Raw genomic sequence first — 13779 nt, 5'->3', positions numbered from 1 at the left:
TTCGGACCATCTTTCGTGCTCAGGTACTGCAAGGAGGCAAAGGCTCTGTCCGATGAGCTGGAGAAGCGAGAGAAGCGCCTGACGGTGATGGACGACCAGGCGAGTTGACGACAACGCTTGTCTTGTCGCTCGTGTACTTCTTCTTTTGCTAGGACTCTTTATGTTTTCAATTCAAGCGCATTAATATGTCTTAAATATCGTCTGTGCAGTTAAAAATAAGTAGGGTAATGTAATCAGCGACTTGTTTGATGTAGTAAATACAACAGAAGAATTTTATGCTAACTTGTACAGTACCCAAAGCATCCACACAACATTCATTGGATGTAGCGATGAACAGGATACAGAGGCTCCCTATTACTGGCGACGAAGTTAGACGAACCTTCCAAGACCTGCCCCTGGGCAAAGCAGCAGGAGAAGATGGAATAATTATTTCATTTTCCCCTGCTGCTTTGGCCCGGCACTTCACCATCTCAGCCCAATGTTAATACCTCAGCCATCTTTGTATATATCCATCGTTAACGTTGGATTTATACAAAGATGGCTGAGGTATTAAAGGGAAGCTGAAAGCTCTTCCAGAAAAAATGAGTGAAGAGCAGTAAGTCATGGTTTTTAACCCTCTGAATTCGAATATCGCATCGAAATTGAGCAAAAGAAGCGCAAACAGACGAAAAGTGCAGCAGCAGACTCGAAGCAGCTCGCGCGCTTCCTTTCCGCCTGTGATTGGTCGGGCGCCTCGTGACGTCAACGATGCTGTTCGTCCGGACCGACTCCTGCCGCTACACATGAAGCACGGTGCAAGGCAGTTTGGTGCTCTTTCGATGAGACGGTCATGGAAATTTTCGATAGCTTGCGTTTCTATGAGGAGTTCGGCGTTAAAGGGAAGCTGAAAGCTTTTCCAGAAAAAATGAGTGAAGAGCAGTACGCCGTGGCTTTCAACCCTCTGAATTCGAATATCGCATCGAAATTGAGCGAAAAAAAGCGCCAAACATATTTTATTTCGACGAAAAGTGCAGCAGCAGACACGCCCAGCTCGCGCGTCTCCTTTCCGCCTGTGATTGGTAGGGCGCCTCGTGACGTCAACAATGGTGTTCGTCCGGACCGACTGCTGCCGCTACACACGAAGCACGGTGCAAAGTAGTTTGGTGGTGTTCTGCTGAGACGGTCACGGAAATTTTCGAGAGCTTGCGTTTCTCTGAGGACTTCGGCGTTAAGTCCAAACTCTACGAGAGCGATTTTGCGCCCGACGGTGACGGGCGACGGCTTCGAGCGACAAAACGGCCCGTCGCTTGAACAAATCGCTCGGTGTTGTCGCTCGATGGCTCGTTTCTAGAAATCTAGAACTCGTCGCTCGTCGCCCGGAAATGCTATGAGCGAATAACCAATTGTTCGAAGCCGGAACTCGATGTACATAACTCAAATACTACTGTTTGTCGCACGGAACGAGCAAAATATTGAATTTTACACGTGCAAGAATAAGAACCTAGTGCAAGACCTTCAGAAATATTTTATGCTCCTTCTTCAGTAAAATATATACATCAACTTAAATAGATAAAGCATGCGTCACGCTAGTTTCGGCGCGTATATTGCTGCCCTCATACCGGGAAGTCGTCGCTCAAAGCCGTCACTCGCGTGGAGTTCGGCTTGCAGACGACGAGTGAACGTGACAGCCATCGCCTCGCTTGTAGCGCTGTCGCTGTCGCGTGCAAGATCACTTGTAAGGGGTTTATACTTGTACATACTACACGTACGTACATACTTGTACATACTACATGTACGAGCCGATTGCGAAGAGCCGGCCTCTCCAAGAAGCAAAAAATGATGGTGCAAGCACTGCTTTCCACGCGAACGAAGGCGAAGTGTTAGCATCTCCTTGTGTTGGAAGTGTTCTTTGGCGCGCATGTTTTTTGCTAAGCTGCATTCAGCGTTCCAGTGAGTACGTTTCCGGGCAAACAACTGTAGTGTTATGTTCCTGCATGCCTCCTCGTAGAACGTAAGCGGTGATGCGATCTTCAGCATTTGTGCGCTGCCCCAAAGCTGTCGGCAATCTACACAGACGGTTTAAACGCGGGAAAAGTTCACCGGCTGTTGTAGCACGTGTAGTATAGAACCTTCATCAGCGCGCCATCCGCACGCTACTCGTAACCGGCGAATTCCGTCGGCTACGTGAGATGGTCGGTTTCTTATGTGTGCGAGAGAAGGGGGAGCGCATCGTCTTGGAGTGAGCAGGCTTTCCAACACATGCAAACTTTACGCTTGCACTGCGTTATGGTAGCTGCATGCAGGCTGTTTCACAACACACGTGCTAATAGAAAATTCTCGGCGCTTGGCGATGAAACCTGCGTCAAGGGTGTGCGATAAACATGCACCATCCGTTCAGCGTGCTATTTTTTTAGGAGAACCCAAAGCACGCATTATTGATAAACTCCGGTAGTAATCGTCGCGGAAGTGGTTAGAGCACAACACTTGTTCTTGAGCGCTTGAAGTTGTTTCGCTTCACAGCAGCCTCCCACTTAGCTGAAAGCTTCTTGTCTTGCAGGAATTAATGGAATATCGGAACATCGTCGCGGCCACTGGTGTTCGTGCAAGCGTAGGCTGCACAGAACGCCGGCATGATCGGCCTACAAGTTCAATTGATGCTGCGCACGTCAACTACCACTCATATATACACACAAATAAAGGAATGTAGGGTCGAGCGAAGCAGATTAGGACGGCACGCACGCAGAAATAAGCACGGTCGGGCACGGTCGCGGAGACTGCGAAGGAGCGGAGCACCAGTGTTGACGTCACTACGCCGCGGTTTCCGGTCTCCGCTTGCATCGTCAGCGTCAGCAGCAGCTCGCGGCGCTCGATGGGGGGCTGAGCTACAGCGCAATTTTAACCGACGATTACGTCGTTCCTAAGTTAAAAATCCGGCCCAAAAATTTACCTGCATGGTTTATAAGGTTCCCGCATCCGTATATGAGCGTTTTATTGATTTCGACAGACTCCTCAGCTTCCCTTTAAGCTTTCGTTGCCTTGTCTTTTGACATTTTCACGGCTGCTGCTGTGGCTGCCTTCCACGCCGCGTCGGGAGGTGGCTCAGAGCGTGCACAGACCACAGCCCTACGTCATGAAAATGTGGTGCCGCTGTCGTCGAAAGCTACCTTCGCAGGATCGGTACTTTGCTGCCCATCCAGCGAAGCGGTTGCTGCTTGATTTTGGCTGCCTGCGTGTGCGCTTCACTGTCTTGAGGTCGCCTCACATTCAGCGTTTTTACCGGCATTTTCTGGCGTTGCTTCTCTCGGTGTCGTCTCGTGAACGCCGCTACATAGAGCATCCAGCCACACTAACGTTGCGGGGGCCAACGCTGATTAGTCGGTGCTCATCGAGCCGCTTCGGGCGGTGGTGGCGGCGAGATCTTGCATTTCTTGAGCGCGCCGCCCACAGCTTCGACGCCGAGTGACGTCGGGTGACGAAACGCTAGGAAAACAATGTGGGATAGCCTTTATAGTGAAGAAAACGCAGTGCACCGACCAGCTATGTCGCGGTGGGTTGCACCGAAAAGCGGAGAAAAGCAGGCGTTATGGGTTCCCTGTTGACGAAAATCACTGCAAGAAATGGACCGCATCTGTTACGGTCTCAGCGGTTGAGTGCCCAACACTTCGTCACAGGTAAGCCTTTGTGTTATTTTGCGATTCGTGTGGCGTGTTTTACACAAAAAATATGTTTAGCCATGTTATTAGCTGGTCCGTGCAATGTCCATTACCACTGTGTGACACAGAAGGCTTGCGCGTAGACGCAGTGAACAGGTGTACCTCGGAGCACGTAGGTTAGTTGTGTAAATAGCTTAGTATACAGACATATAAAACAGAACGGTTAGTACTGCTTACTGAACTATGGAAGACATCTACGCGTTTGAACAATTTCGAAACTCTCCGCGTGCGGCTTAGAGATGTGCCGTTCTGGGAAACCGCGCAAGTGCGAATATTTCTTCTTTCTTCGCTCATATTTCTTCCCTCACTACTACATATCTGTACGCGCTTAATATAGAAATATCAAACGCCAGTATAAAAGTAACTCAGCTGCTTTCGGGAACATGTTTTCTTCCGAAAACAATACGTGAGCAGAATTGCCTATGCGCCACTACAGTTTCTATCTTCAGATTAAACTCTACTGATGATGGCACGCGGAAGGAACGTCATGACATTAAACGGGTGGGGGGTGGGGGAGGAAGCACATACCTCTTTCACTTGCGGCTCAAGTAATACAAACGCCAAAAAGAAAGAAAAAAATTAAAAATCCGGCGCTCGCACAGCCACTATTGTTTGCATATGGCGGCGTCTAATTGTTTTGTTGCTGTTAGCCACACCGTTCTTTTTCAGATAACGTTCTGCGTTAATATGCTTATTCATTGGTGTCTTCCCTTCCGATATCGTACTTAAAATAGTTTCTATGGTAGTCGAATACGTCCCCCTCCCCCACTGTAATGCTGCTGAGGGTACTAAATAAGTATATAGTCCCAGGATTCCGTCCTAAGTATGAATTATTTGATCACTGACCGGCTTGAGCTTCGGATGTTGCAGCATGAGTATTCCAGTTAAATAAATTTGAGTTGATGAAAAGGAGTCATTAAGTCATTAACGCTCTTACTTTGCGTGCGCAACGAACTGCGTGCTTGTGCACGCCTCGGGGCAACGTGACTGGCGCCGTTGCAAGAAGCGGCGTTCGCTCTTCGCAGGCGTGCGGCAGCGAGCAGGTGCTGCTGCGGCTCACAGGTCGACTGAAGCAGAGTGAAGCGGCGTCGAACCAGCTCAAGGCGTCCTGCGCACTCTACAAACAGGACGCCATTGCCAAAGCAGGCATGTGCTCTCATAACGCGCGAACTGTTTCCTTCTTTGCTGAACGGCTTTGATGGGGCAACATGTGTTTGTAGTGAAAGAGGCGGTCGGAAAATGGGACGGACACAAAGCGGCTAAGTGATCAGATTTTAATGGGCCTAGGCTAAGCATGTACCAACCGGATCTTGGCGGGTCACGTACATGACCTAGATGACGGCATCGTAGACTGCGCCAGCTGCCGCCATATGTGGTTTCACAGACGCCTCAAAGCGCATGTGATCTAACAGGGCTTAATTAAACGTCGAAAGTTCCTGGCCAAGCCTTTCTTTTCGCTTTAAGACGCGAATCTAGTGAATGCATCCTTGCGCCTCGACACCACAAAACATTTTTGTAACACAGCCGTGAAACTACAGGGGCTGCCACGCAAGACTAAGTAGCCCCTAGCGTCGCGTCCTTTCTTACACGGCGTGGTTCATTAAAAGAAACCACAAAGCAGAATAAAGTCAAGTTTATGGAGCACAAATAAAGAGGCTTTATAATATTACAGTAATTTGCGCTGTATAATGTTGGTGAAGAATAGTATGTTGACAAATAATTTAACTGTTACGTTTATTACGCGGTCTTTTAAATATGCGATCATTATGAACTATAATGCATTCCATAACATCCCTTACAAAAATTTTTAGTAACATTTTATAAACTGTCTTTAGACAAATGTTACTAGAACCTATCGACATTCTATAAACCGTCTTTAGACACCGTAACAACTTCCTAGTAACTTCCTACCGACTATTGGCCACCGATATTGAATTGAAAGTATAGATATAAAATGTCGATAGAATTCTTACCGACTGCTTATTATCTTATGTCGGTAGAAAGTGTCAACTGTGAAGCGACTTTTTATTGACTACCTTTATACATCCTAACAACATGCTAGTAACATCCTGTCGACTATTCGCCACAGACAAATAGTTGACAGGTTGTTACTAGGAAGTCGTTAGGATGTATAAAGGTGGTTAATAAAAAGTCGCTTCACAGTTTTTAGAAAGTACATACAAATTTTATTCAGAGGTAATTACTTTTGCAATTATATATTGCAAAAATAAGCTTTAAGTATCTCTGAATAAAATCTTTATTTACTTCCTAAAAACTGTGCAGCGACTATTTATTACCCACCTTTATATATCCTAACGACTTGCTAGTAACATCCTGTCAACTATCTGTTTGTGGCGAATAGCGATCGCCAAGTGGCTAGGTGTGACATGCAACAGAAGAAGACAGGTTTACATTTGTGCTTGAACACATCCATTTTATTTATTTATTTGTTTCCACAAGCAAGGAGGTACATGGTTGTGGCGGAAAAACAAGGGGAAAAAAGCTGCGGAGAAGCAGCTTGACTGGCCCCAGGTTCCGTTTACAATGGCAGCAGCAGGGCAGGTGGGAAACGGTAAGGGGAAAAAAAAAGAGAAGAAAAGAAGGAAAGAAAAGAGAGAAGAGCAAAAGCACTAAGGGCAAAAGATCACTAAGTACAACGGTACACAGTCAAGATTGGAGGAACATATCACGCAGATTTTTCGCGGAACAAGTCAACACATCGATATTGCATCTGGTAAGATCATTGAGTAGACTGGGCAGCCAGTAGCATAACATTTGCTGGCCATAATTAGTCCGAAGTTGAGGAACACACCAAGTCTCAGGAGCTCGAGTTGTGTAGGGGGTTTCTCGTTTTGTGAGATTAGCGAGAGAGCTGAGGGCACCAATATTTTTCTCATATCTTCTGTAGGTTGTCAACAAGCGCAGGTTTATTAGGGCAGGCAATTGAAGGGTTCTAAGCGCGCTGAAAAGAGGAGCGGAATGAAAATCACGAGGCTTATTACAAATGACACGAAGAAATTTCTTCTGGATAACAAACAGCTTTTGAATATTTGTGGCTGAAGTTGTCCCCCATACGAGGCAGCCGTAATTTAGATGACTGAAAAAAAGTGAGTTGTAAATCAGCAATTTAACGGATTGCGGGAGGTATCTAAAGGAATAGACAACACCCAAAACCTGTGACAGTTTGCCTATGAGAAAATCTACATGAGAGCGCCATGTCATATCATGATCAAAGTGAACACCCAGACATTTGATTGATTGGACAACTTCAATAGTATTGGAGTTAAGGACAATATCTCCAGGTAGCACGACATTCATATTTCTTGGATGAAAGAGCAAGGCTTTGGTTTTTGCGGAGTTGATTGTGAGACCATTTTCAAGGGACCACTGGTGTACTTTCGAGAGCACGCTGTTAGCACGTAAGACCAGGTCATCCAGACATTTGGATGAAAAAAGAAGTGTGGTGTCATCGGCATACATAATGTACGTTGTGGCGGAATCAATGTTAATAAAGTCATTTACGAAAATATTGAACAAGAGAGGGCCTAAGATGCTTCCTTGTGGGACACCCACATGAACAGGAAGGACACTGGATGATAATCCATTTACATGCACAAATTGCTTTCTGTGATTCAAGTAAGATTCAAGTAAGCTGAGAGCAATGCCACGGATGCCATAATAAGTTAGTTTATGAACCAGAAGTTTATGATCAATAGAATCGAAGGCTTTAGATAGGTCGACAAAAACGCCTAACGTTAATAAACGTGCCTCAAAATTTCCAAGGATTAGTTCTTTCTGCTTAAGGAGTGCTAGTTCAGTCGACATGAACCTGCGGAAAGCGTGTTGATGTGGGGTTAATAAGTTATGTTTGTCAAGAAAACAGGATAACCTACAAAATATTATCTTCTCTAGTCCTTTGGAAAAAATTGGAAGTATGGAGATGGGTCTGTAGTTCGAAATAAGTGTTTTATCACCTTTTTTAAAAATCGGAAGCACCTTTGCCACCTGCATTCTTTTTGGGAATTGGCCTTGTGAGAGACAGATATTGTAGATATGAGCAAGAACAGGTGAAATAATATCAAGCACGTAGCTGACAGGCCTGATTTGCAGGCCATCAGCATCACAGGCACTACTATTACTCAGGTTACGGAAAAGCAGTGTTATTTCATGTTCATTAGTAGGGTTCAAAAATATTGATTCCGTGCAATGAGTATCTATAAATTGACAGGCACTCAGGCTGGCAGTTTGGTGACATGTACTGGTGAAATGATCATTAAAACAACCAGGAAGCGCATCACTACAGATTTCCTCACCGTTAATGACAATGTGCATCTCGGGTGTGTGATACGGTTCTCTGTTTGTTAATATGTTTAACTTATGCCAGATCTTACGGCCATCATTTTGGCTAGTAATGAGGACGAGTTCTCCAGCTGCCCTGGAAGTAGGCTGAAATGTTGCGTTGTGTAGTCTAGAAAAGAGAAGAAAAAAGGCAATATATTAGTTTTGCTACAGTGACATTGCAACACACCATGCATCTGTTTCTTAAAAAGGAAGTGCACAAGACAAGTTTTCAACCCTGTGAGCTCTAAACATCTCCACCTGTTTTTTGCAAAGTCTTAAAATGCATGAAATGACTGAATTAGTGCATTAGAGCTGGGAGCGTGATGAATGTGCGTAACAGCAACAGATGCATGACACATAAGCTCTATCATACCAATTGTCATCTACAAACAAAAGCTGTAAATCAACTTCAGTTTAATGAACTTCGATATTCGTGTTGTGACCAGTACATGGAAGTTTCATGTGTGAATTATCTTAGCAAGGCAAGGTGCCACCCAGAACTGTGCTGCAGCTTTGCTTGGGCACAGGTACATAGAAGAGTTGACTTTTGTGTTGCACTTAAGAACCACGAAATGATACAAGCAACATGTAAGCAGTTGAACAGGCATTATGGACGTTCTACAGCAAGATTAGAAAATGCCTTTGCTGTGCAGGCAGACATTGTCAAAGCGAGCTTGTTACTAAACATGTTAGCTTTCCACAAGACAGGATATTATATTATCAGTGCATTCATATGACCAGGGCCTCTATCACAAAAATACATATGCCAACAGTAATGACAATTTTCTAGTTATGGTGGCAAAGCTTGCATTATAATATGCTATTATAATCAGGTTAATAGCTATTTTAGCTGGAAAGAAAGGAGTATACCCTAAGATAGCACTGAAATTGCCATGAAAGGAGTTTTGTTGAAAACTGCACAAAGAATATTAAGATGCTTCTTTGTGACACACATACTTAGTGTGGTGTTGACCTTCTTGGAATCCAACGGATCCTTCTGTGGAAGGCATTTGACAGCCGCCCAAAGAAACACCTCCCTACAACATCTTCTATTGAAAAAGGGGCTTTAAGGAGGCCCTTCGCGAAGTGAAAGCCTGAGTTGTTAGCATCCAGGCACAGCCTCTTCAGCAGTTCCTTTTCAACATATACACCGCCACCGATGTCTACCTGTGAAACAATACAAGCACAGATTCATTTTATACACGTATGATCAAGGAATGGTTAGGAAATAGGGTAAGGTTTGCAAAAACAGAAGTAGCTGCTCTTGTTGATTCGGTTTAAAGAACAAAGCAGCCTTACGTATACCATACATGCATTGTACTGAGCTGTGTACTTTTACGTAAGACTAGAAAGTATTGGGAACTTCAATGCGAAAGAAAGACATGCATCTGCCTAGAACTAAGCAAATGTGTGCCACCCCTTGACACAGAGTGAGATCTGGTGCTGTTTTAGTGATTAGCAGACATTGAAAGCTTCAAGCCTCATCGAGTATTGGGCCAAGCTGTGCTCGAGAACTATCAAACAAGATGCAGTTGTCTTCACATACAATTCTGACTTTCCTTTGCAGACATACAGTTTTCAATTTACTGACTGCACTTGGGTGTAAAGATTTTGTCTGACAGAGCGAATAAACCACATACACAAGCAGCATTTTCATAGTTAGCATAGTTTTTAATAGGTACTGATACCTTCAATTTAGAAAGCCCTGTATATTGGGCCTCATCAAACTAATTCCATAAAAGGTTTGTCAAGGTAGAAGCATAGAACTTTATAGTCATTAGAAGACAGGTGAAAGGAGTTAATTATTGCAATTATTACTGAAAATTAAATTTTAGACAGCTCATCCCAATGAGAAATTGATGCAAGCAGTTTGTACATGACATGTCACATAAGCATTTAGATATCAAAAATAGGGATTAGAGAAAACCTTCCCTTAGAGGTTCATTAGTGCAAGCAGCCATGCCCTCCAGGAGACATAACTTCTTTTCCTGTAGGCAGAAAGAGGCTCGAGTATTTTATTGACACATATATATGCCCATGCATGTATGTTATCTCTGTTGTAAACTTTTTTTTCATGTACATGCAAGATGTGTTTATAACATCTCATTGTGCACAAAATTTGCGTAATAATTTAGACCGCGACTTTGTAGCGATGCTATTCCTTTTCGCTATTCGTTAGTAGTCTGACCGACGCCCCGGCCCGTGCTACGTACTGCAACTGCCGGCCGTTAGCGGTGGGCGAGAAGAGTGATATAGAATCGCAGTCTTTAAATTATTACGCACTGCCGTAACCTACGATTGCAAGAGCTGACATCTCGTTATTAAGGTTTGGTTGGTCTGTGTTTCTTAAGGGCCGGCGTCTGATTGAAATGTCTAGATTAAAAATAAACCTCGTTATTGTAATATCGGCCTATATACGCTCTGTAACATAGAAGACAAATACGCGAAGACACTCAAGAACATAAATACACACAGGTTCACGCGACGCGGACCTCCAAACCGAACTGTATACATACAAAAACCTTCATACAAGCTTCTATCTGCTTAAGCGTCAAACATAGCAATCGTGTGTCAACGCGCGAAGACCATGATACATCGACGTATACATTACAGATGTACTGTACTTGCGGGAATGCCTATATAGCGAATAACTTCTTGCCAGGAAACTACCGAACGAACACCAACTTTCAATGTGTTTTCATAATTGTGTGCCCATTCAGGCATAGCAATCAAGGCGGGTAGCAGAATGCAAGTACGCTGTAACATCAGAGGAAGCTTTCGTGAAATTGCTTGCTAAATGTGCACAGCAACATGGCTAACATACGATAGGAAAGCGTTTTGCTCTAGCTAGTTACACAACGCTCATTACGTAAATCACAAGCTTCAAGAATGCGCGCAAGCGCCAAACTTGCTTACCTTTCAAGACTTGGCAAACGCTCCTTCGTCTAACAGGTACAGAGGCACCGACGTTTCTCTGGCGCAAGCACTGTAGAACTTCCGATGAACTCCAGCTCCACAAAAGCACAACCTTCAACAGTCTTCCATACACTATGATTCGAAGCCCCAGTACCAGACGTTTTCACGAGAGCGCGGGCAGGCAGAGGCAGCTCGGCAGAACAAAGGCAGCTCGGACGGGCGCTGTACTAGGGCACTCACTGTCGACACTGGTGGATCGCTCGAAACACACGGCGAACTAATGGCGTTACACGAGTCCGGAGGGTTCGGGATGGCTACTGCACACGACAAGGAGCACATTTTGTCTAGGCACTTCTAAAATATAACTCAAAGACCACCTAAATGCAAGGAGCATTCACTACAACCAACGTGGTGTGTCGACCAAACGAATACTACCGTAGCGCCACTCTGCGGTTTTTAGAAAAATGTATTTTAAATGAAAAAATTGCGTGTTTTTTCCTAATAACATTTCGTAGGGTCTTTTAATAGATTTGTTGGGTCCACAAGTGTGTATATGGTACTTTGTGATACGAAGTTTAAGGAAATGTATATATAATAAAAACGAAGCGGATGTTGCCTTCAAGATTCGCAATTGCTTCAGGTGCATGCAGCTTGCAAAAGCACGGCCTTCGAGATCAGACTTTGTCACTCAAAGGAAGCGTTAGCTGGGAGGCGGACAGGCATTTAGGCCCCAATCGTTGGGTTTACAGTGTCTAGGTAGGCTTCCTTATTTATAAAGAATATACAGGGACTTAAGCCGAACCATGAGCGAGCTATACAGACACACGCGGTACGATTCGGTGTCCGATCCGACGTGCGGCGCTGCATGCTCCGGCGATTCGGGGGGGGGGGGGGGGGGGGGCACACGTTGCGTGCACATGTGCAATGTGCACATGGCGTGCATCCGAAAGATTGAGCGGCGCGTGAGCTCCGCCCACATCCAGCTCCCCAGCTTGAGTTCATATCCACGTCGAGAAACGCAATATAAACAACTCTGCACAACATTGCTTCGCTTTACGCGAACACTGTCGATAAAATTATCGCCCTGCGAGTGACAGAACACTTCACGACGGCGCCTTGTCCACTGACGGCTCCACTAAAGGCAGCGATAGGGCCGGTAGGCATAGCTAGGCGGACGCTGCGGCCGACGGCGCTTGCGATCCAGCCCGTGCTCGTCGAAGAGTGCTTATTTTTGCCAAAACAATTAACACTGTACACATTAGGTCGGTCGTAATTAAATACAATTGGTTTACTGGACGCAGTCGTTGCGAAGGGCAAACGTGCAAGCGAAGCGAGCGGCCTCGCTCAGACGGTCGGTGTGTGATGTCTGCCCGCGAAATGCCCTCGCGTTGCGCCTCCCGATCTCGCCAGTCGTCCGTTCCCGCGCTTCAGCACGGCAAAACACCTCGATTCGGGCTGCCGTTTCGGCGCGTCGGACGCCGGGTCGGACACCGAATCGGACCGTGTGTCTCCCGCTTTGGTTGGCGAACACGAGCCGATCAGCGCGCTGTCCGTGCAGCTCCGTCTGCTTGCAATGGTGCATGGCCTACGGACTTCTTTGACACCTACTGAGCACGAATTCATGATCACCGCTCATATGCACGCTTGCCATGGCGCTAGCTGTTGTGTTTTCGAGAATACGTGCCCTCATGTTGAATTGGTGGGACCATATTTCCTCTTAGCGTCCGGTATTAGAAGCACTTTGTTTCTATGAACATTCTACTATCATCTGTTACTAGGAAGTTGATTAAAAATTAGGAAAACAGTTACTGTGCAAAAAAGCATTTTTTTTAAAGCAGCCAGTCTTTGCATATTCATTCATAGTTGAGATTATGTTATCTGTTCATTTCTCACTAAATCATTTTTAACAACTTTCTAGTAACCAGTGTTACTAGAAAGTTGATTGAAAATTGAGGAAATTTACACCTGTGCATGAAACAAGACTGTCTTGCACCAGCCATGTTCACTGAATAATTATAACCTTATTTAATAATATTCATGCAGGTTTTGTAACTTGGGTTATGTACTTTAAGAACATAATTATTTTTATTGACTTCCTATTGAATGGTGTTTCTAAAAAGTTAAAATAGTGTGTCTTAACTTTCTAGTAACTTTCTTTTTACATACTGAAGTTAGAAAAGAAGCAACCAACTTTCTTTTGACAAACGTTACTAAAAAGTAAAAGTCAATAGGATGTTACTAAAGTTGATAGGAAGTTGATAAAAGTTCTAAAGAAAGTAAGGAAGCATTTTTGTATGGGATGTTTTTTCAGTAAACTGCAAGTCCATTCTTTTGCTGCTTCTGAAGGTCGCCAGTGTGCACAACCTTGAGAGCTGCATCATATCACAAATACTACGGATTAGTGTCTCTCTAAAACTATATATATATATATATATATATATATATATATATATATATATATATATATATATATATATATATATATATATATATATATTACATTTGCGCTAGCTCATTAACCCCTGATTCACGAATCTTGCCTACAGCCAAGGTAGCCGATTTTTTTTTCTGCCTGAGTTCAAGTATTGACAACGAGGTTTCTTGCTAAATGTCTTCGGCCGACGCTAAATGACAGACAGCAAGCGTCATTTGTGCGCTTCGAACAGGAACCCTCGACGAGGAGGAAGGAGTTTGGCACGGCACTCAATAGTGCCGTGCTCCTACCTATTCGATACCTAAAAGGTTTATTAGATGACCACCTTGAAAACCTCCAAATATATGCAGTAATAGCCACAGATGCTTCTGCCAGTGAAGAGAAGGCCGGAGTGGG

At 44.6% G+C, this 13779-nt stretch overlaps 1 protein-coding gene and 1 long non-coding RNA gene across 5 annotated transcripts in view; one reads left to right on the top strand and one right to left on the bottom strand.

Annotated features, from left to right (window-relative positions):
* LOC142566243 (uncharacterized) overlaps nt 1-13779 on the top strand; it is a 209859-nt gene that overhangs the window by 119869 nt on the left and 76211 nt on the right. For all 4 annotated transcript variants that reach the window (XM_075677086.1, XM_075677082.1, XM_075677083.1 and 1 more), the window contains 2 exons: nt 24-99; nt 4718-4838. In XM_075677086.1, the coding sequence (XP_075533201.1) occupies nt 24-99; nt 4718-4838 (197 nt within the window). The remainder of the gene's footprint in view (nt 1-23; nt 100-4717; nt 4839-13779) is intronic.
* LOC142565779 (uncharacterized) lies at nt 6153-11368 on the bottom strand. The gene is made up of 3 exons (XR_012824879.1): nt 10950-11368; nt 8991-9200; nt 6153-8160 (listed from the first exon to the last, which is right to left on the bottom strand). It is a non-coding gene; the product is annotated as an uncharacterized LOC142565779 (long non-coding RNA).

Source organism: Dermacentor variabilis, unplaced genomic scaffold, assembly GCF_050947875.1.
Source record: "Dermacentor variabilis isolate Ectoservices unplaced genomic scaffold, ASM5094787v1 scaffold_12, whole genome shotgun sequence".
Lineage (NCBI taxonomy): Eukaryota > Metazoa > Arthropoda > Arachnida > Ixodida > Ixodidae > Dermacentor > Dermacentor variabilis.
Note: the sequence above shows the minus strand (reverse complement) of the source record. Positions and strands in the feature narration are given on the sequence as shown.